Source organism: Pongo pygmaeus, chromosome 22 (genome assembly GCF_028885625.2).
Source record: "Pongo pygmaeus isolate AG05252 chromosome 22, NHGRI_mPonPyg2-v2.0_pri, whole genome shotgun sequence".
In the NCBI taxonomy this organism is placed as follows: domain Eukaryota; kingdom Metazoa; phylum Chordata; class Mammalia; order Primates; family Hominidae; genus Pongo; species Pongo pygmaeus.
The window spans coordinates 28831299-28857825 of NC_072395.2; the positions used below are offsets into that span (position 1 = coordinate 28831299).

At 38.4% G+C, this 26527-nt stretch overlaps 1 protein-coding gene across 5 annotated transcripts in view; it reads left to right on the forward strand.

The window, feature by feature from the left end:
* Positions 1 to 26527, forward strand: part of LOC134738946 (uncharacterized) — a 419251-nt gene that overhangs the window by 192468 nt on the left and 200256 nt on the right. For all 5 annotated transcript variants that reach the window (XR_010125238.1, XR_010125239.1, XM_063659646.1 and 2 more), the window contains one exon: positions 8149 to 8220. Coding sequence is in view for 3 of the 5 variants with exons in the window: in XM_063659646.1 (XP_063515716.1) it covers positions 8149 to 8220 (72 nt within the window). In the remaining 2 variants the exon portion in view is untranslated. The remainder of the gene's footprint in view (positions 1 to 8148; positions 8221 to 26527) is intronic.

Below are 26527 nucleotides of genomic sequence, written 5' to 3' on the forward strand. Positions count from 1 at the left end.
CGTAATGCATATTTTATCACATTTTATTGATTGTCCAATATTCATTGTATTGTTTATCAATTTTATTGATTGTCCAATGCTGACATCTCCCTATGTCAGCATTTAATAATTTAATAATTTCTGTTGAACTTTTAAAGGGCATTGGGTATGTAATTTCTGTTGAACTTTTTAAAGGGCTTTGGGTATGTAATTATTTAACAAAGTGCACCAACCAGCAGAATTATCTATATACATAGAAGCGATTTTTTTTTACAATAATGATGATTTAGTCATTCAATGATTATTTATTGAGTACCTGTTATGAGCCATGGACTGTCCCAGGTGCTGGTGATATAGAACTAAAAGAAAAAGACAAAAGTCCTTATCTTTGTGGAGCCTACATTTTAGTTACGTAAGTAGGTAATAAATAATGTAAGTAGGTAAAGTATACAGTGTGTTGATAATGATTAATAATAAAGAGATGCTGGGTACAGTGGCTCATGCCTGTAATCCCAGCAGTTTGGGAGGCTGAGGTGGATTGATCGCTTAGGCCAAGGGATTCAAGACCTGGGCAACATGGTGAAACCCTGTCTGTACCAACAAAAAAGTACAAAAATTATCCAGGCACACACCTCTAGTCCCAGTTACTTGAGTGGCTGAAGTGGGAGGACCCATCTGAGCCCAGGAGGTTAATAACAATTGTAGGTAGGGTAGTTGGTGAGAACTTCCCTGAAGAGATAATTCTTGAGTAACAACTTGGAAGACATGAGGCTAATATCATCTATATCTTGGGGAAGAACCTTCCAGGCAGGGAAACTGAAGGCTGTTTTCTTCACTGCAGGTGGCTGCCACATAAGGCTAGCACTTCCCTTTCAAGGTAGGGAGTATCGAGCAAGAGGCAAACACTTATTGCTTAGAGAAGAAAAAAGGACTAATTTTGCTTTAGCAAACCTGTTATTTTTATACTCTAAATAATATTATATCTAACCATTCCAATATTTTGAAATCAAGTATTATATAATTCTGATCATTAATCTTTACTAAAACTTTGTGTACATACTCTGACAAACAATCTTTCTTCCTCATGAGTTTGCTGAGTATTGTGGAGAGTGAAGATTAACAAAAATCGTGAGAAAAAATAATGTGATAGCAACTTAGAGATAGTTGGAGTGAAGTTAGATACATCCTTATTAGGAGTAAGAACAATCAAATCCAGCATTTGCCTCAAGACTCACATCTTTCTAAAACATGTCACTTCCGGACAAGAGGTGACTACCCCAATTAAGTAATTTATTTGTGTGCGAGGAGGATCTAACTCCAGAACTCTGTAAGAAAAAGAGGTGCTTTTAGATGCTGATAAATCCCCCCAAAAAATGTTATATTAAAACATACATCATGATTTATTTTGAAGAGTGTATGGTGTCTGCCCCATGACTGGCAATTCTGATCATCCACTTGAGAAGGGATAATCTCACCGTTTGTCAGTTGAGATGGCTGTAAACTGAAAATTATTATGAAAGCAGCCTGATGAAAGTACCAAGAACACTTTAATTAACACTTGCATGATTAAGAAATATAATAAATATGATGGTAAATATGATAAATAGCTTTAATCTCAATCCCTATTACAATCACAAAATTTAACTTCTCGGAGGAACAATCTGATGACTATGTACCGACATTTTGAAATTAAGTTTGACGTATTAATGTTTTTGGTTGAGTATCACTCTTTCTGTTGCCCCAGATTCTAGTGTTAGACATTTATATACTTTTCACTTCTCAAGCCAGAGAACCATAACATGATTGGCATAGATATCTATTTTGTTTTTTAGTTTCTAATATCTGAAAGTGTGAACCAATTCCAAAGTGTTGACATTATACAGTCATTTTTCATGGATGTACATGTTATGGCTGGCATGTAGTAGGACCAAGAAAACTGTAAAATATATAAATATCCTCAAACTACTGTTCTATTTCTTATACTTTTTTGAAACTGATCTAGTGATTTGCTTTTGATTTCCTATTGCAGTGTTTCATTGTCATCTAACTGATTATTTTAAGTGATTTAATTATATTATAAGATGAATAAAATTCAGGCTTCCAGTTGACAAACTAGCTTTTGTTCCCTGAAGAAATTGGCAGAAAAGGACATGTCTATTCATGATTTTTTGTCCTCACCAATTTCTACTTTAAGAGACATGTTCTCAAGTAGAGAAGATTTTCCCACAGACAGCATTAATTGGAAACGTTGTAATGACAATAACAAGTATGCAGAAATCTAGTTGTTTAGAAGAAATTTTCTCTTTCTTCATGAATATTTGGACAAGTTATTCCATCAAATGTCTGATACATTTAAAATGAGGCCAAGCAGAGATGCATTTGGTTCACAGTTTTCCAAAGTGTGTGTTCTAGAACACTTTTTATCACTAGATTTCTGCTGGGTTTGTGTGACAGTGCATCTTATCTCCCTCTTCATTAAATACCTTATTTCTCATTCATTGTTTCAAGGTTTTTTGTTTGTTTGTTTTTTGTTTTTTTGTTTTGTGTTGTTTTGTTTTGTTTTGAGATGGAGTCTTGCTCTGTCACCCAGGCTGGAGTGCAATGGCACAATCTCGGCTCACTGCAACCTCCACCTGCCGGGATCAAGTGATTCTCCTGTCTCAGCCTACCGAGTACTTGGGATTACAGGCACCCCACTATGACCGGCTAATTTTTGTATTTTTAGTAAAGATGGGGTTTTGCCATGTTGGTCAGGTTGGTCTTGAACTCCTGACCTCAGGTGATCAGCCCACCTCGGCTGCCCAAAGTGCTGGGAGCCACCGCGCCCGGCCTTTCAAGGTTTTAATATCTCCCACAGCAAAGAAATCTGATTAACCTTGCTTAACCCAATGTTTACCAAATGTATTTACTGACAGAATACTTTTTACATCAGATCAATTAACATATTCTGAGACTAGCATTTCGGGAAGCAAATGCTGCTAAAACACCTTAGCAATTGCTGTGAGAATGAAATCCATATCCAGTTAACAGCGTTTTTCAGTGTTGTATAACCTTGTGGACAACTTGATACTGGTTTAGATTCTTGAATTATTGACCTTTTAAGAAGTCTGCAGGTGAATAATAATTGGCCACATACAAAGCAATGCACTTAGAGCATTATTTTAAGTTCCGCACTTGGAAATTTGCCAGCACTACTTTGGAAATGGCAACTAAAGCAAGCATTTCATATACTGGATTCTATGGAACTTTGCTGAATTTGGAGACAGAAATGCATTAAGCAGCATTCAATATAACTGGTCTTAAATGTGGGAGGGCTTAGTGTTTATTTGCAACACATAATTTGTTGGGAGCCTTAAGGCTCTTTAGACTCCAAAGTGTTTTCCTCACATCCTATCACTCAATGAAATTCCAGCTTTGGAGCTCCTCCACCTCTCATTGGAATTAGATAATCAAAACAACCCTGTTATTTTGTATCCTATGCCTCTGCTTAGCCTTTTTCTCTTCCTAAAATGTCCTTCTCTTTTATGCCTCAATCAGTGCCCTTCATAATTCTGTGCTACCTTCAAATGACCCTTCCTTCCTCACACCTTTCCTCATTCTCACCATGGTGACAGCTGTTTGTCCAGGCTTTGCTGAGGTAATCGAAATGTTTCCTCTTTTCTCTGTGTCTTAACAGGACTTTGCTTGCCTCTTTGTCACAACAGATTCTATGAAATACTGTTACTGGGAAACACGTATAATATTCCACCAACATTTCCATAATCACAGACGGTGTTTTGCTTATGATGACTAGTGTCTTTCACGGAGTAGAAATGCAAAATCATACGGTATGGCAACTTAAAAATTGGTCTTGACCAATTTCTTTTACACTAGGGGTGTCACATGAAAATGCAGGTTGAAAATCACATTTTGAGTTTTTTTTTAAATTTATTTACTAAGATACACACTGGCTACTTCACATGTAAACAAAGAATTTATTTCTTGAGGATCCTGGCGTTATTGGTACGCTTTCTTGTTGTCACTTGGTTTTGGCCATTTTTCAACTGGTCAAAATTAAAAAAAAAAATTTTTTTTCAAAGCAATATGACACCTACAATTACATTGTTAATTTTGGCTCTCCTTATCTTTCCAGATAATTGTTCTTCATCTGTTTTATTCCTAAGTTAGAATTCTTTAAAATAAACTTTTAAATAATTTCAGACTTATGAAAAAGTTTCAAAAGTAGTACAGAAATTTCCTTACAGTTTTTAAGCAGCTTCCTTAAAGGTTAACATCTCACATAATCAGGGAACAGATATTGAAAACAAAAGATTAACATCGAAACCATCCTATTAACTCATCTATAGACTTACTTAAGTTTCCTTAGTTGTCTCCCTGAGGACTTATTTCCTCAGTCTAGGATCCAATCCCTGATCCAACATTGCAGGTAGCTGTCAGGCACTTTGCCTCCAATCTGACATTTCTTCAATCTTTCTTTGTGCGTCAAGAATTTGACATTTATCAAGAGCGTTATCCAGTTATTTGGTAGAACATCAATTTCAGGTTGTCTGCTATGTAAGTAGCCATTATATCCTTTGAAAAATAGTCTCAGGTATATTTCTGAAGATTACTTGGGTGGAAAGCATTTGTTTCCCAAATGCTTTGTTGACTTGCATCATTACTTTCCATGCGAGAAAAATGCATGTTTTAGAGTCTTAAAAAAAAAAAAAGGCAGAAATATCTTATTTTCCTCTTCCCTGATGATTTGTCCTATAATAGTCTTTGGAAAGATTTATAATGAGATTGAGTTTCAGAGCTTTGTAAGCCTCTGTTCACATGAGTATAGATCCTTTATCAAAAAATATTTTTAAAATATGAAGTTATTTATATTAGCATTCTCCAGAGAAACCAAATCAATAAGATACGTATGTAGATAGATATATGAGAGGTAATTTGTTAGGGGAATTGGCTCATGTGATTATGGAGGCTGAGAAATCCCATCACAGGCCATCCGCAAGCTGGAGATCCTGGGATGCCTGTAGGGTGACTCAGTGCAAGTCTTCAAGCCTCAGAACCAGCGAAGTCGAGGGTGGAACTCTCAGTCTGAGGCTGAAGTCCTGAAAACCTGAGGAGCCTCTGATGCAAATACCAGGGTCCAAATGCTGGAGAGCCTGGAATTTTTGGTGTTGGAGTGTTATAGGAAAGGGGTCCTGATCCAGACCCCAAAAGAGGGTTCTTGGATCTTGTGCAAGAAAAAATTCAGGGTGAGTCCACAGTGCAAAGCTTTCAAGTTTATTAATAAAGTAAAGTGGTGAAAGTACAGCTACTCCATAGGTAGAGTAGGGTGTTTCTGAAAGTAAGAGGAGAAATGCATTCACACTAGATACAATACTTGTTTATGTATAGTATAAAAAAAGATCATGGGGACGTGCTCTGCTACTAAGGTTTGCGACAAAGGATTAATTTTCTTAATTAGTATATTTTGCAAGAATCAATATTATGATCTTTAAAGCAAAATTAGGAATGCTTCTTTTCTCAAGATAACAGGATATCAGGACACTCCTAAGTCTGGGTCTGTTTAGTAAACATTATCAATCTGTTCCCTTGCCCGTAAACATCTAGAGACTAGGAATACCTAACTTTCTGGGAATGCAGCCCAACAAGTCCCAGCCTCATTTCCCTAGCCCTCACTCATGATGGAGTCACTCTGGTTTGAAAGCCTCTGACACCAGGGCAGGAGAAAAGGGGTGTCCTATCTCCAGGAGAGAGAGGGAATGAGAATTTACCTTTCCTCTGCCTTTTCCACCTACATTGAGGGTGGATCTTCTCCACCCAAACCAACGACTCACACAGTAATCTTCTCTGGAAACATCCTACTAGACACACCCAGAACTAATGCTTTACTAGCTCTCCAGGTAGTCTTTAATCCAATAAAGTTGACACATAAAATTAATCATCACAGTCTTTTTTTTTTTAAACCACATAAGTTATCCATTTTCTTTCTTAGTGACTACTAGGTAGGTAGTATTAGACAACTTGAAATGTTGAAATTTAATTGTTTCAAGTTATCCATTAATTATCCTGGTTAGAAAATCAGGCTTGATTGATGTACCTCTTTAATGAATAGCGCAGTGAAATCACATTAAAATGTGATACTGTTAAACCGATGTGTTAATTCTTTGACACACTTGCTTTCCTTCTTTCATTTTCCAGTGTGCCTTTCTCTCTCAAAAAGTTCCCAGACTCTGCTTTTTCACTAACTTCCTTATTCATTTTGACCAATTCCTGCATTGACCAATTTACCCTATTCAATTTGCAATCTGATTTCTTTCCCTACCACTTCATGAGACTGCTTGCTCCCTCAAAAAGTGCAAATGACTTTCTAAGCTAAATCTGCTACTTGCATGCATCATTGACAATGCTGGCCACTTTCTTTTTCAGTGAAATTCTTACCCTCTTGTAACATCTGACAAACATTATCTCTTGCTTCCCTTGCTGCTTCTCCAAACATATCTTCTATTCTCATTTTTGCTGCTTGTCTTTTCAAATATAGGCATTCCACAGGTTTATTCTTCAACCATGCCGTGGTTAGAGAATGCTCAAATGCTCCCAAAGCTTCAGTTATCACTTTCGTGTAACTGACTCAATCTTTACCTTGAATTTGGATATTCATCCTGAACTTTTTGTTCTGAATTTCCCATAGGTACTACAGATTCAACTAGGCACTAAACTGAGATTATTAGTTCCCCTTATAAACATCAATTTATTTCTCCTACTCTCACTCCCTGATTTGGGCTGAAGTTAAATTCAGTGTTTAGGTTCTCCCATCCCACTTGTCCTCTGCCTCCTAAACCATGTTATTCTTTTAATCTGGATTATTCTCTCCCTCTCTCACTTTATGTTTGAACATGATAATTTTTCATTTAGGTACAGCCTTGAGTTCTATCTCAGTGATACCTACCCTGTTCAATTCAGAAAGAATGAAAGAACTCTCATGTAATTAACTTCATTGCATCATGTTTCATCATTAGTTGTAGACATGTCTGTATGGTTTTCCTCATCAGAATGTAAGTCTCTCAAGTGATCTTTGTGGAACTTGTAAGTCGGTCATTACCTTATTTCTTTCTTTTTCTTTTTTTCTTTTTTTTTTTTTTCGAGATGGAATCTTGCTCTGTTGCACAGGCTGGAGTGCAGTGGTGCAATCTCCGTTCACTGCAAGCTCCGCCTCCCAGGTTCACGCCATTGTCCTGGCTCAGCCTCCCAAGTAGCTGGGACTACAGGCACCCACCACCACACCCAGCTAATTGTTTGTATTTTTATTAGAGATGGGGTTTCACCTTGTTAGCCAGGATGGTCTCGATCTCCTGACCTCGTGATCCGGCCGCCTCAGCCTCCCAAAGTGCTGGGATTATAGGCATGAGCCACCACGCCCGGCCGCTCATTACCTTATTTCTATAATGATTTGTGAATTGGCCTGAAATAACTCATCCCTGGTTTGTTGTTGTTGTATTGTGTTTTGTGATTCAGCCCTGCAAATGGCATGCTCCTCCCAGGAATGATAATGCTACACTGTAACACAGATCTTTGGTGTTTCAAAAAACCCATCCATCCATGTCTTCATTTATTTGCAAAACAAGGGCAGGAAAAACTAGAATTAAATCGTTAATTATCTCTCGGTCTCTCAGGGCAATATATTGGGCAGTTACTTGAGTGAGATATTTTTTATCAAACCAAATATGCTGAGGCAGGAATAACATCAAATGTGTCTGTGATGTACTGTTGCTCTCATTAGTTATCTGCAGATCAAACAGGTATCTGTTCTAACACTTCGATTTTGAAACTTAATGCTGTGTTTGTTAAATTTACTTAATTAGGACCTCTTAACACCTCAGATAGTCGCTTAAAACAACAACAACAAAAACAACAGTAATACCCAGCTGTTAGCCCTGCGGATGAAACAGTAAATGCAAAGTTAACACTTTTTAAAGGTGAATATGTACATTTTGATGCCTTGACAGCATTCAGTAAAAATCAATTGTGCTTAGAGATAATCTACTAAGTTGCTGATTGTTTCTGGTCCTGTAACTCTTAATAAATATTGAAAATATCTAAAAGATATTGATCATTATTTAGGGGAAATGTATGTATATGCATAAATGCAATCTTTTATAATCTAAAAATACTTTTCAGGAGCTCTTTCTGAGATGAAGAGAACTCTCAATGTCAAGATTTCAACAAGAAGAGAATGGAATACACGATATGGTAAGTGACTTGCAAAATAGACCAATGTGACCACATTTCTAGTGCTCCATTGGGCAGTTATCACTTGTAAGTTGCATGCATAGAAAAATGCATACTTATGGTAGTCACTGTTGCAAGCAGTTCTGAAATATTAACACAGTTGATCAAAATTGTTCCACTCCTAAAAGCTTATTTTGATAAACTTGGTGTAAAAGATACTTGGCTATCACTCATGGCAGGTGATTTTACTCTAATTTTTAATTAGGGAAAATTAAGGTTGCTTATGTGATTAATGTCACGCACGTCCATGTGAAGAGACCACCAAACAGGCTTTGTGTGAGCAATAAAGCTTTTTAATCACCTGGCTGCAGGTGGACTGAGTCTGAAAAGAGAGTCAGCAAAGTGTGGTGGGATTATCATTAGTTCTTGTAGGTTTGGGATAGGCAGTGGAGTTAGGAGCAATTTTTTGTGGGCAGAGGGTGGATCTCACAAAGTACATTCTCAAGGGCGGAGAGAATATTACAAAGTACCTTCTCAAGGGTGGGGGAATATCACAAAGTAACTTCTCAAGGGTGGGGGAATATCTCAAAGTACCTTCTCAAGGGTGGGGGAATATCTCAAAGTACATTATCACAAGGGCGGGGAGGGTGTATTGTCATAAGGTCAGCTGATCAGTTAGGGTGGGGCAGGAACAGGTCACAATGGTGGAATGTCATCAGCTAAGGCAAGACCTGGCTATTTTCACTTCTTTTGTGGATCTTCAGTTGCTTCAGGCCATCTGGATGTATACGTGCAGGTCACAGGGGATATGATGGCTTAGCTTGAGCTCAGAGGCCTGACATTCCTGTCTTCTTATGTTAATAAGAAAAACACAACAAAATGCTGGTGAAGTGTTGGGGTGGCAAAAATTTTTGCCGGTGGTATGGAGAGATAATGGGCGATGTTTCTCAGGGCTGCTTTGAGCAGGATTAGGGGCAGTGTGGGAACCTAGAGTGGGAGTGGTTAAACTGAAGAAAGATTTTGGGGTAAGGGGTAATATTGTGGGGTTGTTAGAAGCAGCATTTATCATATAGTTTGATTAGTGATAGTCTGGATGCAGTTTTGTAGGAACTGAGAGATTAATCGGAAGACACAAGGGCCAAATAAGAGAAAAAGAAAAACAAGTATTAAAGGTCTAAGAATTGGGAGGACCTGGGACATCCAACTAGAGAGTGCCCAAGGGGGTTCAGAGTAATTATTTGCTTGTTAGATGAGTTTTTGGGCTCTATCCTTGAGTTTTTTTATGTTGTCGTATACCAGGACAGATTGATTTAGGTAAAAACAACACTCTTCATTTAAAAATATACAGAGTCTTCCTTTTTCAGCATGAGTAAGTCAAGGCTTGTTCCTGTTTTCTTATATTAATAATAATGATAAAAAAAAACAAAATAGAAGTAAAGTGTTGGTGTCATGAGGGAAACAGGAAGCTGTTCAGTCCTATATTTGCAAATTGATTTGGGTGGGTAAGGCTGACTAGTGTACATGTGCCTGTCTAATTAATAGGTAGACACATGTAGGTGAAGGAGCCACAGAAGAAGAAGAGAGCTTTGTAAGGCAAAACTGGAAATGTAAAGTGAAAAGATGAGAGGGAGCACAAAAACAGGTATCTTTCACCCAGACTCTTAGGGATTTAGTAAGGGCAGCAGCTGCTAGAGGTTGTAATGGGGGTTGACGGGGCAGCTGGGTAGAAGGGGAGGTTTGATTTTTATGGTGTATGAGAAAATGCAAAGTGTCTACGAGTAACCTTTCGCTGCTATTCATGGGGCTGGGTATGAGCAACCAAGAGGAGGGGCTGAGAGGAGAGTCCGAAGAACAAGGGGAAGGTAGCTAAGGATGGAGTGAAATGCAGGGCAAATATTTTAAAGGAAATGAGAGGTTCTAAGAGGCGGGCTAGTGGCTTGTAACTTACATGGAAGAGGTTATGAAAAGACAAAAGAATGGACTGAGCTTGTGAGGCAGGAAGGATGAGTTTTCCATGATCTAAGAACCACTTGCCCTGGGTTGGAAAAGACTGGTAGAGCAGGTTTTCAGAAGAAGAGTAGGTGGGAGCGATAGAGGAGAAAAAAAAAAATACTCGCCCTCTGGAGTGGGGGCTGGAATATTAGCGGGTGTGGAGGCATTGGTTATTTTTTTTGCAATAAGATCAGTAGGTTTCTGGTGTCCTTTACAATGAATGATTCCAGCCTTGGCTGGCAGGAGAACAACCTTAAGGAGGGCCTCTATTAGGGAGGCATTGATAATGGAAGAGCTTTGTGTGGTAAGGAAGCCTCTTTCCTTACCACAGCATGGTTATGGAGGATGTGGAAAGCATATATGGAGTCACTATAAACGTTAATGTGCATTCCTTTAGCTAGAGAGAGCACACGAGTTAAAGCAATCAGTTTGGCTTGTTGGGAAGTGGTGGAGGGAGGAAGTGCAGCAGCTTCAATAATAGAGGTGTGGGACATGACAGTGTATCCAGCTTTAGCTGGTGAAAATTGATTGAGTGTAGAAGAACTGCCATCAATAAACCAAGTGTGGTCTGGGTTTGGAATTGGAAGATTAGAAATATGAGGAAAGGGAGAAGATCCTATGTGTGTTAGGAAAATACAGTCATGTGGTTCAGGACTTGTGTTGGGTGCTAAATGAGAAGCTGGGTTGAAATCAGGCCCATGGGTAATAGTTACTGTTGGAGTTTCAACAAAGAGTGAATAGAGCTGGAGGAGTTGGGAGGCAGACAATAAATGTGAAAGATATGAGGAGGATATTAATGCTTGAAGGTTGTGAGAGCTGTAAAGGGTAAGTGGAGCATAGCCTGTGATTTTTGAAGGCCTCTAGAAGTATTTAAATGGCACAAACATGAAGGCCAGCCAAGAATTGTGAAGTTGAGTTGTTTGGATAGAAGGGCTATAGGGCACGGTCCCAGCTCTTGTGTAAGAATTCCAACTGCACAGCCCTGTACTTTGGCTGTGTGTAATGAAAAGGGTTGGGATGAGTTAGGGAGAGCTAGTGTGGGAGCAGCTTCTAGGGCTGTTTTTAAGGAATAGAAAGAGTAGTGGGGAAAGCATCTAGGATCTATGGGGCCAGCTAGGTTTCCTTTTGTGAGTTTATATAATGGTTTATTCAGGATGGCAAAATCAGGTATCCAAAGGTGAAAGTACTTAATCATGCCTAGGAAGGAAAGGAGTTGTGGCTTTGTAGAAGGGGTTGGGTTTGGGAGATTAGCCGGACATGATCAGCAGGGAAAGCACATGTGTTTTTATGAAGAATCATGCTGAGATAGGTAACAGATGAGGAAGAAATTTGTGCTTTGGAGGGGAATATGTGATATCCCTTTGAGAATAGATGTTAGAGGAACAGGAGGGTGTCCTGTTGAGAAGATTTTGGGGGGCGGGGGGCTATAAAGTAGAAGGTCATCAAAATATTGAATAAGGTGGACAGAATGAAAGTAAATCATGAGAAAGGGCTTGACTGAAATAATGGGGGCTGTCTGTGAAGCCTTGCGGCAGTACGGCCCAGGTAATTTGCTGAGCCTGATGGGTGTCAGGATCAGTCCAAGTGAAAGCAAAGAGAGGCTGGGATGAAGGGTGCAAAAGAATAGTAAAGAAAGTATGTTTGAGATCCAGAACAGAATGATGGGTTGTGAAGGGAGGTATTGAGGTATGGCTGTAGCCCAGGAATAGTCAGGGAAACAAATGATTTGGCTAAAATGTCTCGACCTAATAAGGAAGCTGGGCAGGTGGGAATAACTAAAAAGGAGTGCATAAAAGAATATTGTCCAAATTGGCACCAGAGTTGGGGAGTTTTAAGAGGTTTAGAAGCTTGGCTGTCAATACCCACAACATTATGGAGGCAAGGGAAACAGGCCCTTGAAAAGAAGGTAATGGGGAGTGGGTAGCCTCCGTATTGATTAAGAAAGGGACAGACTTACCCTCCACTGTAAGAGTTACCCAAAGCATCTGTGATGGTCCAGGAGGCTTCCAAGGCGATCGGGCAGCATCAGTCTTCAGCTGCTGAGCCAAGAAGATCTGGGAAGGAGTCAGAGAGCCTTGGGCCAGAGTTCCAGGGGCTCTGGGAGTGGCTGCTGGGAGAGTTGGACAGTCCAATTTCCAGTGGGGTCCTGCACAGATGGGACACAGCTTAGGAGGAATCCCAGGCTGCTGGCATTCCTTGGCCCAGTGGTCAGATTTCCGGCACGTGGAGCAACATCCTGGGGGAGGAGGTTCTGGAGGAACACCTGTTCTCTGTGGTTTAGGCAATTTGAAGTTCTTGTGTGCTGGAGATAAGGCTAGGGTTTCTCTCACGGCAGAGGCAAGTAATTGCAACTCAGAAATATGTTGCCACTTGGCTGACTCTTTTTTATTATTGTACACCTTGAAGGCGAGGTTAATTAAATCCTATTGTGGGGTTTGAGGGCTGGAATCTAATTTTTGGAGCTTTTTCTAATGTCAGGAACAGACTGGGTAATAAAACGCATATTAAGAATAAGATGGCCTTCTGGCCCCTCTGGGTCTAGGGCGGTAAAGCATCTAAGGGTTGTTGCTAAATGGGCCATGAACTGGGCTGGGTTTTTATATTAGATGAAAAAGAGCCTAAACACTGATTTGGGAAAGGTCTGATAGAGAAAAAGGAGCATTAACCTTGACTATGCCTTTAGCTCCAGCCACCTCTTTAAGAGGAAATTGTTGGGCAGGTAGGGGAGGGCTCCTCGTGGAATGAAACTGTAAGCCAGACTGGGTGTGGCAGGGGAGGTGATAGAAGGGTTGTAGGGTAGGGGAGCAGAGGCTCAAGAAGAGTTGGAGCCTGATTCAGCCTGGCAGGGAGTGACCTGAGGAGGAGCAATCTGGGAAGAAGGGGAGAGGTCAGATGGGTGGGTAGAAAAGGAAGATTCAAAAGACTTAGTGACACTTGGGGTTGGGACTGAAGGAACAGACAGAAGAGAAAGAAGAAAGATTTGGGACAAGTCGCATTGGGAGCAGAAACTAGGGAGGGACCGATGTGTAAAAGAATGGCTGGATGTCAGTCACCTCAGACCATTTGCCCATTTTTCGACAAAGTTATCTAGATCTTGTAGGATGGAGAAATCAAAAGTGTCGTTTTCTGGCCATTTAGAACCATTCTCGGGTTTTGGCACCAAATGTCATGCACATCCATGTGAAGAGACCACCAAACAGGTTTTGTGTGAGCAGTAAAGCTTTTTAATCACCTGGGTGCAGGCGGGCTGAGTCCAAAAAGAGAGTCAGCAAAGGGTGGTGGGATTATCATTAGTTCTTACAGGTTTGGGATAGGCGGTGGAGTTAGGAGCAACTTTTTATGGGCAGGGCTGGATCTCACAAAGTACATTCTCAAGGGCGGGGAGAATATCACAAAGTACCTTCTTAAGGGCGAGGGAATATCACAAAGTACATTATCACAAGGGCGGGGAGGGTGTATTGTCATAAGGTCAATTGATCAGTTAGGATGGGGCAGGAACAGGTCACAATGGTGGAATGTCATCAGTTAAGGCAGGACTTGGCTATTTTCACTTCTTTTGTGGATCTTCAGCTGCTTCAGGCCATCTGGATGTATACGTGCAGATCACAGGGGATATGATGGCTTAGCTTGGGCTCAGAGGCCTGACAATTAGAACATACATATTTGTGATCCTACAACCATGGAGTTTCTTAAGATGACATTTAGGATTATAATACTGGTTTTAATAGCAAGCCAGGAATTTACAGTGTCTTAAAATGTGGCTATTACTTATTCAGACTATTCAACACACATATGTGACAGTTAAATAAGTATATCCTGATATTTACAGGGCTTTTTAATTGTTTACAAAAGTAAGTTAGTTTTATGTAGTTTATAAGAATCTTTAACGTGTTGAGTTATTTTCTTTTCTTGCTGTGTTTACTACAGTGAGTATATTAGGAATGTATTTATTAGGTAAGTCCCTTTTTTACTTCTTGTGCTATTCAGGGTCTCCCAGACAATGAATAGTAAGACAGTTGAGAGAGTAAAGAAAAAATAAAAGCAGAGAGTTCCAGAGTCATTTCTGGTGCGTGAATATAGACACATTGCTAGCTGTGTACTCCACCCCTCCCACCACCATCCCACCCCATCAAGGGCCCAGGAAAAGGCTGCATGTTTACAGCGTCATCCAGGCACAAACTACCTTTTTTCTGTAGTAGTCAAATTTCAAAAGCCATTTGTAGGTCCTACTTTATTTAGTTAGAAACATTCTTCTATACTAGAAGCCCTTAAATTTGGATCAAAGAGTAAGTTTTATACAAAATAATAAGTAATCACTCTGAAATTATACGTGATACATTGTGTTTATATTTTTTTTTCCTGTGGAGACCATCAGGTGTTGGTTTTTATTAATTGTTCAGCGATAGTGATGACAGAGAAAGTTGTCTAAAATGGTTTTACAAATTTAGAATAGATGTGATTAAAATGAAGATTTTGAAAGAATTGTGGAGTTTGTTTGTATTTTATTATCATGAATTCTCCAGATTGTGTTGACTGTAAAATTTGTACGCTTATGACTCATTTTAATGATTTTTTTTAGAGAAATAAAAACATTTCAGAAGAGTTTGGTTCCTACTTTCCCTTTTGTCATTCTCTGAAACCTAAAACAAATTTGCATAGTTATTCTTGCAAATAAAAAAACCATAAAATTTTATTCATGTTTGTTCTGTAGTCATTTTACAAACTCCTAAAATAGGCTCTTAGTTAACCTGTGGCTAAATGTATATTTTTTAAACATATCTGTTATTTTACAAATATTCCCATGATTTTGGCTTTGTTATCTGAATATTGATCTCTATTACCTCCAGATTATTTTGTTTTTTGTTTGTTTGTTTTTTGCTTGCTTTTTATCACAATTATAAATAGAAAAACCAGTTCTGACCCAATCATAATTTTTCTTTACTTACGTGGAAATTCTGGAAATTATTTGCTTTGTCTCCGACATAGTATCTCTCTCCCTGCTAATGCCAATGTATTGCCTCCTACCTCTGTTTATACTCATGAAGATACCTATTCTTTAGTATTACAGCAGCATATTTTATCTTCATCAGACTCCAAACAAAGATTCTCCAGCCCATGTCTACACTAACTGATCACCAATTTTTTTCTTTTTCATTAGATATGCTAGTTATAAAGAAATACTCTAGATATTTTGGCCATTTCTTTGGTGGGGGAAAAGAGGAGTGTAAGGATATAGAAGAAAACAAACTCAGATTCTCCTGCTATACTCCCACAACACAGAACACTTCTGTGACCAAATGTGTGTGGATTTTTTTCCCCACACACACTAAGCAATTCTCCAGCAATGAATTCTGCAGTGGACACCAGCTGGGTGTCCTCTAATTCTATTCAATTCTGACTGTCAACCTCAAGATAGTTTCTGAGCCCACAGATTGAGGGCCCAGTCCTCTTACTGACACCACACACTACTTCAGATACCAGTCACAAGTAGTAGAGCCCATACTTCTGACCAACTGTCTATAAATCAGGGTTCCTACGATCTTCTGTCTTTTTTTTTTTTTTTTTTTTTTTTTGAGATGGAGTCTCGCTCTTTCGCCCAGGCTGGAATGCAGTGGTGCAATCTCGGCTCACTGCTACCTCTGCCTTCTTGTTTCAAGTGATTCTTCTGCCTCAGCCTCCCAAGTAACTGGGATTACAGGGGCCTGCCACCACGCCAGGCTAATTTTTTTTAATTTTTATTAGAGACAGGATTTCACCATGTTGGCCAGGCTGGTCTCAAACTCCTGACCTCATGATCAGCCCGCCTAGGCCTCCCAAAGTGCTGAGATTACAGGCATGAGCCACCATGCCCAGTCATTGTTTTTTTGTTTTTGGTTGTTTTGAGACGGAGTTTCGCTCTTGTCACTTAGGCTGGAGTACGATTTGCAATCTCGGCTCACTGCAATCTCCACCTCCTGGGTTCAAACGATTCTCCTGCCTCACCCTCCCGAGTAGCTGGGGTTACAGGTGTACACCACCACTCCCAGCTAATTTTTGTATTTTTAGTAGAGAGGTGGGATTTCAACATGTTGGCCAGGCTGATCTCAAACTCCTGACCTCAGGTGATCCACCTGCCTCGGCCTCCCAAAGTTCCGAGATTACAGGTGTGCGCCGCCGCGCCTGGCTGATCTTCTGTTTGAATTTGATTAATTTGCTACAGTAGCTCACAGAAGTCAAGGAAACGCTTATGTTTACTGGTTTATTATAAAGGATATTACAAAGGATACATATCAGTGATCAGACAAATGGAAGAGGGGCAGAGGGCAAGGCATTCAAGAACAGGTGCAGGCTGGGTGTGGCCACGCCTGTAATCCCAGCTACTTGGGAGGCTGAGGCGCAAAAATTGCTTGAACCTGGGAGTCAGAGGTTGCAGTTAGCCAAGATCATGCTACTGCACTCCAGCTCAGAATGAGACTGTATTTCAAAACAAAACAAAACAAAACAAAACAACAACAACAAAAAATACAGGTGCAGAGCTTCCATGCCCTCTTTAGGTGTGTCACTCCCCCCAGGAACCTCCATTTGTTCAGCTGTCTGGAAGCTCTGAACCCAATCCTTTTAGATTTTCATGTTTCATGGAAGCCTTACTATATAGTCACGATTGATTGAATTATCTGCCATTAGTGATCAACTTAACCTCCAGCCTTTATTCTATCCCCCAAAGCTGGAGGGGCAGGCAAAAAGTCCAAACCCTCTAATCATGCCTTGGTTTTTCCCGTGACCAGCCCTGTGGTCATCTTATTTGCATCCTAGATACTCTTATGAGTCTAGAGATTCCAGAAGTTATAAGAGCTATATATCAGGAAACAAGGATGAAGAACAAATATATATACAAGTGACCATGGAAAAATGCAGGGGTTAGGGGTGGCACAGTAAAAAATCCACTTAGAAATTTTGACTCCTCAAAAGCTTAATTAATAGCCTACTGTTGACTGGAAGCCTTACTGATAACATAAGCAGTCAATTAACACATATTTTATTTTATATGCATTGTATATTGTATTTTCACAATAAAGTAAGCTAAAGAGAAAAATGTTATTAAGAAAACTATAAAGAAAAAATATATCTACTATTTATTAAGTGGAAGAGGATCATCATAAAGCACTTCATCTTCCTCATCTTCACGTTGAGTAGGCTGAGGAGGGGGAGGAAGAAAAGGGGGTGGTCCTGCTGTCTCAGTTGACAGAGGTGGAAGAGGTGGAGGAGGTAGAAAGGGAGGTAAAAAAGGCAGATACACTTGGGTTATGAAAATACATCCTAACTTATGTCTAATTGCTTTTTAATTTCTCTAAAAATGTTTCTATATGGTAACAACTCTTCCACCATTTTCTTTAATTTTTGTGCCCATATCACAAAACAGTTTATGTCATAAAATAAGTCAAAATGAGTCTAGAATAACCGAAATCCCTGTGCCAAATTGTCTAATGTCAGTTTGTTTTCTGGCATTACTTCTTCTACATCTTCTTCCTCATCACCTGGTACTGGTTTGGAACCACTTACCTCCATCAAATCTCCTTCCATTAATTCCTCCTGTGTGCTGTCTACTAACTCCAAGATTCTCCAAGATTCATATCTTGAACCCCCCTCAAACACATCATTTTCGCCATATCCACTATCTCTTTCATGATTTGTTTGATTGTCTCTGTTGTAAGTCCTTAAGGTCATGCACAACATCTGGACACAGTTTTTTCAGTAGGAATTTATTGTTTTAGGCTTGATGGCTTTCACAGCTTTTTCTGTAGCAACAATGGCATCTTCAATGGTGTAATTCTTCCAGACTTTCATGATGTTCTACTGGGGTTCTCTTCCATAGCACTGACAATCCTTTCCATAAATTACCATGCATAATGAGCTTTAAAGTTTCTTATGACTCCCTTGTCTAGGGGCTGAATTAGAGATGCTATGTTTGGGGGTAGGTAGGCCACTTCTACACCATCAGTGTTGAACTCATGGGGTTCTGGGTGGCTGGTGGCATTGCCCAATATCATAAAAACTTTAAAGGCACTTTATTAGCAAAGTACTTTCTGATTCAGGGTCAAAACATTGATGGAACCAATCCAGAAAGAGTGAAAGAGTTCTTGTTGTCCAGGCATTCTTGTTGTACAACCAAAAGACTGGCAGCTGGTGTTTATCTTTTACCCTCAAGGCTTGGGGGTTAGCAGCTTTATGGACAAGGGCAGTCCTAATCATAAGCCAGACTGCATTTGCACAAAACAGTAGAGTTAGCCTATGCCTTCCTGCCTTAAATTCTGGTGCTTACTTGCTTCTCTTCCTTACTGAAAAAAAAATGTCCATTGTGACTTTTTGGGCACTTTTGTCTGCATTAAAAACCAGTTCAGGCAGAAAACCTTTCTCCTCAATGATTTTCTTAATGGTGTCTGGGAACTCATTTGCTGATTCTTAGTCAGCAGAAGCTGCTACTTCTTCTGTTATTTTATTTATTTATTTTTTTATTTTTTGAGACGGAGTCTGTCATCTGGGCTGGAGTGCAGTGGCATGATCTTGGCTCACTGCAACCTCTGCCTCCCGGGTTCAAGCGATTCTCCTGCCTTAGCCACCTGAGTAGCTGGGACTACAGGCAGGTACCACCACGCCTGGCTCTATTTTTAGTAGACATGGGGTTTCACCATGTTGGCCAGGCTGGTCTTGACTTCCTGACCTCAGGTGATCTGCCCGCCTCGGCGTCCCAAAGTGCTGGGATTACAGGCATGAGCCACGGCACCCAGCCTTCTTCTGTTATCTTGACAATTTCAAGCAACACCTCATTCTGAAATTATCAAGCCATCCTTTGCTGGCATTAAATTTTCTAGTTTTACCTCCTTCACCTTCCTTTTGCTTTAAGTTGCCAAATAATAATTTCACTTTTTCTCAAATCATATTAGTGTCTATACATATGTCTTTCTCACATCGATCTTAAAACCACATAAAAGGTGCATGTTCTATACAATATAAAAAAGTATTTTGCAGAAAGTACTGGTGTAATTGCAGCTATAGCTTCATGAATTTTTCTTTTTTTGCAATGATTGTTAAGCTGGATTCATTTATCTTGAAACGCTGGGCAACTGCAACTGCAGACCTCAATCTATGATATGTATCAAACAATTCAACTTTTTCTTGTAATGTGATGACTTCTCTCTGTTTCTTGGGAGCACTTTCAGTAACACTAATAGCACTTCATATGGGCCCATGCTGTTATTCAAGGTTTACAATATTGCACTAACGTGAAAAATACATGAAAACTACAAGAGATATGTTTACTATGTAACATATTTTACTGGAGAAAGAACTGATCACTTGAAGATGATTAGCTTCACATCGTGCTTTAAATGCATACTTGATCCTTTCAACGTGAATTGGCAACAAAAGATGGCTATAAAATTATTAAAATAGTACAGCATATATGACTGTTAATTTTATGCAGTTATTATATAATACAGCATCTTTATGTTTGTTTACATTTCTCTGGACTGCAAATATCTTTGTAAGTGTTTGTGTTTGTACAGTTTGGTAAATTTTAACTTTTAATTATAGATTTGTATCTATTTTATAGTAATAAATGATAAAAATAGAGCAGTATTTACATATATTTTATGCATTTTCATGACATATCTAACCTTTTCTGAATTTTTTCAAAATTTCTGTGCTACACTGTGAGTTTTTTCAAATTGTCATAAATTTCAAAAAAAAATTCAAATGCATCTATTGAAAAAAATCTGCATAACAGTGAGCCTTCACAGCTCAAGGCTGTGTTATTCAAGGGTTAGTTGTATATGTTATTAAAACTCACAATCTCACAAGCAGCTTATGCTGCTTTCTGACAGCCCAAGAATGCTTCCCATGCTAGCTCATGTCTTTATTTGATAGTAAATATGTTCCCCACCTAAAAGACGTCTGAAGCCCATTAGCTTTACTCATGGTGCCAGAAGTAGTGTAATATTTTTTCTTCTCTTAGTGAATTTCTTTTCCAGAAAAAAGAGTTGAAACTTAATAAGATCAACATAGAAGTCCAAAAGTTGTCCTGAGCAATGGGGTTATTTCTTAACCAGATGCTTGTCTCGTCTCCCCAGCTGCAACATTTCTCTGTACTGAATTTCTTTAGTGCCAAGGGGGATAAGTGGAAAGAGATGAAAATATAGCTGCTGTTGCATGGATGACCCCATTCACTCTGACTCCTTCAGCAAGTTTCATTTTTCCTTATAATTCTCAGAGGAATGCTTTGCCTAACCACCTACCCCAACATCTAGGATTTACTTTTAAGATGGTCAGTTAATATTTCTTGAACATAAACTTTTGGCCAGAGTAACTGGAAATTCAAGTTTATTAAACTTTTACATACTTAACTATGGTCTACAGGGTATTTTAAACTCTGCCATTTGGCTTTAGATCTGCTTTTTTACCCCACCCCCAAATGTACAGCAGTGTGAAATGTATGAGAACTAATTGGATAAAGCAATTTTTTTTAAGATATTGTTATCTTATTTCTGCCAGGTAATAGAGAACAAATATAAAATATTCCCATGATTAAACACACCAGATACAGCTTGAATTTTTAGAATATTAAACAGGAGTGATAATGAGGAAGAACTTAGGTCCCTAATTAGAAAAGGTTTACACACACACACATCATATTAAGAATGTAAGTAAATCAAGTTACAACACAATATATGCAGTCAGATTTCCTTTCTTATGAAGCCAACTATATCAAGCAAATTAAAGTCACATATATGGAATATAATTTAATCTGTTTTACAAGTGAGGGCTGTGGGTGGTGGCTCAAGCATGTAATCCTAGCTCTTTGGGAGGCCGAGACAGGAGGATAGCTTGAGCCCAGGAGTTTGAGATCAGCCTGAGAAATATGGTGAGACCATTGTCTTCACAAAATAAATAAATAAATAAATAAATAAATAAATAAATAAATAAATTTATAAAAATTAAAAATAGGGTAGGTGCGATGACCCATGCCTGTAATCCTAGTACTTTGAGGGGCCAAGATGGGCAGATCACTTGAGGTCAGGAGTTCAAGACCAGCCTGGCCAACATGGTGAAACCCTGTCTCTAATTACTTGAACCCAGGAGGTGGAGGTTGCGGTTAGTCAAGATCGCACCACTTCACTCCAGCCTGGTCGACAGGGCAAGACCCCTGTCTCAAAAATAAATAAATACTACAAAAAAAGTGCAAGTGATTATGTATTTTTCATACAATGCATATTTCCTGAAAACACATTCAGTTTAGTAGTTACATCAGGGGAACAGAATACTATCATTATGGAAAGGAAGGCATCTTTATTTTATGCTTTGTATGCTTCTGTATGACTAGATTTTTTAAACCTCAAGAAGATATTACCTTTTCAAACAGTCCACTATGATATTTATTGAACAAGTGTTCAAATGTTTCCTTTGCATAGTTTGCTACTTGGTGGTATTCTGCTTAGCAATGTCTATTGGAAGATCCCAGTATATTCAATATAAATAAATGAAATAACACTATACTATATTATTAGACTCTATTATTGGATTACATAAAAGTTTTTTCTGATAAGAATGTCTGTTATATTTTTCTCTTCTTATTTCACAGTGATTAGGCTGACTGATTTTCTCTTTCACTTGCTGTTAGGATTTCTGGGGACATTACTTCCCGTCTCCCTTATCTAGTCAGTTCAGTTCACCATTTTGCCACCAGGACTATCATTCACAAGCCTGGCAAAGCCTGACTGTGAAGTCTGTACCTCTACTCTCACCTACTCCTTAGATGAAATGACCTGGAAGTAACACTACTTCTTATTGATCCTCCTGGCTATCATATCCCATTCACCTTCTTCCAGGTTTATCCAAGATACCCTAATAATGTTTCCTATGCAAGGTAATCTTTTAACATTAGTCTAACTCCCACTTTCTGATTTCACACCTTCCACTGAGACTGAGCTTCTGATAGTATCAATACTCATATATGTTATTTTAACATGCATACATATATATTCCTGGAGGAGTAGACAGTACACATTTTTTATAGACTCATTCAGTGGGGTTTAAATACAATTTGGCTGTTATGTAATTTTTGGCAAGTTTCTTAGCTTCTCTAAATCTTAGTTTCCAAATATGTTAAAAGAAAGTATATAAAAATTACCAACTTATAATTTCATTTTGAGGATGAAATAAATTATTATACCCAAAGTACTTAGAGCAGCACCTGGCACAGAAAAATATGAAATAAAGATAGACTATTTTGATTGTTTCATAGAAAGAAATAAGTCATGGTATTACTTATTATTAATGAATATGTTGAAGGAATAATTAGTAAAAATGAATATATGATATATATTGCTGTGCTTTGCATTGATGGCCTGATGCAAATAGCAGTAATTACTTACACAGGATGGCTAACATTTCTGGGAAAGACATTCTAATCAATAGTTGCTATTTGTGGCAGGTTAAGTGTTTGAATTAAAAAAAAAAAAAGCTGTAGCTCATTGTGATACTTCCAAATGCACTGTTCACATTTTAAGTTGGTGACAGATTATTACAAGAAATAGGAGAGATAATCCTAAAACTTAGTCAATTTTTTTTCTCATCACAGATTTTAAAAAGTGACTAGCAAGGGAGAATTTTGAGAGTCTAGAAAAACTGGAGGGAAAGAAAAAGGAGGGAAGGAAGGAGAGAAAAAAGGAAGGAAAGAAAGAAGAAAGGAAAAAAAGGAGGAAGGGAGGGAGGAGATAAAGGAAAGAAAAGGAAAAGAAAAAAGAAAGACAGAAAGAAAAGAGAAAGAAAAGAAAGAAAGAAAGAAACAGAAAGAAAGAAAGAGAAAGAAAAGAAAAGAAAGGAAGGTAGAAAAGAAAGAAGTAATGGAAGAAATTTGAGTATTAACAGAGGGCACTCAGGTTTCCAATTCAATACATCTCTTTTGTATATTCTACAAATTAGATTGTCAAATATTCAGCTTCTCTCAGAAATTTAGGCTATTAGCCATTTACAACTTACTTTGAATTAATTTAATCAGATTATCAGATTAGGATTTTGCTTAGTGACTGCCAAAATCAGCCACCCTGAGGAAATTGGAGTTTTGATTGAAAAGTGGAACTGACAGGAAGTTTGGTTTGAAAGCACAGGGCTCTTGCTGGAGGAGGAGGGATTGTGGGTGTTCAGTGAGTTAGGAGAGCCTGGGATAGCCAGAGGGAAGCATGAGGGTACTGGATGCCTGAGCAAAGATTAAGAGAATTTACCACGAGGTGGGACATTTCCAAGACAAACAGCATACTTTACACTTTGGCTAAAGTCCCTCATGGCAGTACTCATTTTTGATGTGTGCTCTCACTACATTTAATTGCAGTGACAGTTGTGAGATTAGAGGTACCGCTTTCTTCAAAAGGATCATTGAAAGTTGTGGGTTTATCCTTGTGTTTCTGTTCAGTTTTTATCATACTAGTTTTATTTGTAAACCAAAATTCATTATATTTTAGACCTTTGCTCCAAAAGGCTAATGTAATAATTAAGTTTTTTAATGGACTTAAGATTTTAACTCTAAAACCTCATCAACATTCCATATATTATGATTCACATGGGACTCGTAAAAGACAGACTCTTCACTTCAGAACTTCAATGGGCTTTTTCTTCCCACTGCTATTTCTGACTTCTTTTGAAGGTTATAAATTTACAACTTAGTATGTTTTATGGTGTGGGGAATATTGCAGAGAGTGATCTGGCCAGATGAAAATGGGATTCTGTTGGCCCTCAATGTTCTTTTCTTGAGAGACCTACTCTGCATTTTAATACATGTTATTACTATCTTCAAGTTTTAACCAAAAAGTTAATTTGATTTTTTTTTTCTTTCAGTCAGGAACTTTTTGATGACTTATTTGTATTCCACGTTTCTTCACTTGTCCCAGTATTTTATTGGGAAAGTGTTGAGGTGTCTTGGGATCTCTTCTGACTCGTTAAGCATGGAGAATGATTGGTTGTTAAACGCAGTAGGGGAAGATTAGTAGGAAAAAACTGATTTTGGTTTTATGAATGGAGATGGGTGCCTGTGGACATTTAGAAATAAGGTTGGAGCGCTATACTGGTGTATGTGCTGAAGATTTGGAGGTCATCAAACAACCTATATGTAAGAGTCAATGAGATTTAAAAGAATTGAAAAGAAAATCAGATATAAGAGAAGGACAAAACAGGAGAAACAATGTCATGGAAACTAAAGGAGTAGTTTTACTACTTTAATGTATATTTCTCAGAAATTGCTTTTTGGACGTTACTTCCATACTTGAGAAAATATTTCTGTAACATACCTATCAAGTGTTTAGATTAATTATTTTTTTCTGATTAAAACATTTTGCTCATGTATCTTTTAATTTTTAATTTTAGTATAATTTTATATTTACAAAATTATTGAAAAGATAATACAGAGAGCTCCCCACACTCAGTTTCTCAAATCTATCATATTAGTACGGTATATTTATCACAATTAATGAAACATAATTGATACATGGTAACACACCGAAGTCTATGCATTATTTAAATCTCCTCAGTGTTTCCCCAACACCCGTTTTCTGTTCAAGGATGACGTACAGGGGTACCACATTCCATTTAGTAGTCGTATCACCTTAGTCTATTCTTGGTTGTGACAGTTTCTCAGACATTTCTTGCTTCTAATGACCTTTATAATTTTGTGGCTTACTGGTCACTTGTTCTGTGTAACATTCCTCAATTGGAATTTATCTGATGTTTATCTCATGCTTAGACTTGAGTCATGCATTTTGAGAGGAGGACCACAAAGATAAATTGCCATTCTCATCACCTATTATCAAAGATGAATACTATCAAAATAACTTATCATTATTGATATTGTCATTGATCGGCTAGCTTGTGGAAGTGTTAATCGGATTTCCCCACTGTAAAGCCGATTATTTTCTTTCTCTCTCTTTCAACATCATGCTTTTATATATATATATTTTTATTATTACACTTTAAGTTCTAGGGTACATGTGCACAACGTGCAGGTTTGTTACATATGTATACATGTGCCATGTTGGTGTGCTGCACCCATTAACTCATCATTTACATTAGGTATTTCTCCTAATGCTATCCCTCCCGTCTGCCCCCACCCCACAACAGGCCCCAGTGTGTGATGTTCCCCTTTCCTGTGTCCAAGTGTTCTCATTGTTCAATTCCCACCTATGAGTGATAACATGCAGTGTTTGGTTCTCTGTCCTTGTGACAGTTTGCTGAGAATGATGGTTTCCAGCTTCATCCATGTCCCTACAAAGGACGTGAACTCATCCTTTTTTATGGCTGCATAATATTCCATGGTGTATATGTGCCACATTTTCTTAATCCAGTCTATCATTGTTGGACATTTGGGTTGGTTCCAAGTCTTTGCTATTGTGAGTAGTGCCACAATAAACATACATGTGCATGTGTCTTTATAGCAGCATGACTTATAATCCTTTGGGTATATACCCAGTAATGGGATGGCTGGGTCAAATGGTATTTCTAGTTCTAGATCCCTGAGGAATCACCACACTGTCTTCCACAATGGTTGAACTAGTTTACAGTCCCACCAACAGTTTAAAAGTGTTCCTATTTCTCCACATCCTCTCCAGCACCTGTTGTTTCCTGACTTTTTAATGATTGCCATTCTAACTGGTGTGAGATGGTATCTCATTGTGGTTTTGATTTGCATTTCTCTGATGGCCAGTGATGATGAGCATTTTTTCATGTGTCTGTTGGCTGCATAAATGTCTTCTTTTGAGAAGTGTCTGTTCATATCCTTCGCCCACTTTTTGATGGTGTTGTTTGTTTTTTTCTTGTAAATTTGTTGGAGTTCATTGTAGATTCTGGATATTAGCCCTTTGTCAGATGAATATATTGCAAAAATATTCTCCCTTTCTGTAGGTTGCCTGTTCACTCTGATGGTAGTTTCTTTTGCTATGCAGAAGCTCTTTAGTTTAATTAGATCCCATTTGTCAATTTTGGCTTTTGTTGCCATTGCTTTTGGTGTTTTAGACATGAAGTCCTTTCCCATGCCTATGTCCTGAATGGTATTGCCTAGGTTTTCTTCTAGGGTTTTTATGGTTTTAGGTCTAACATTTAAGTCTCTAATCCATCTTGAATTAATTTTTGTATAAGGTGTAAGGAGGGGATACAGTTTCAGCTTTCTCCATATGGCTAGCCAGTTTTCCCAGCACCATTTGTTAAATAGGGAAGCCTTTCCCCATTTCCTGTTTTCGTCAGGTTTGTCAAAGATCAGATAGCTGTAGATGTGTGGCATTATTTCTGAGGGCTCTGTTCTGTTCCATTGATCTATATC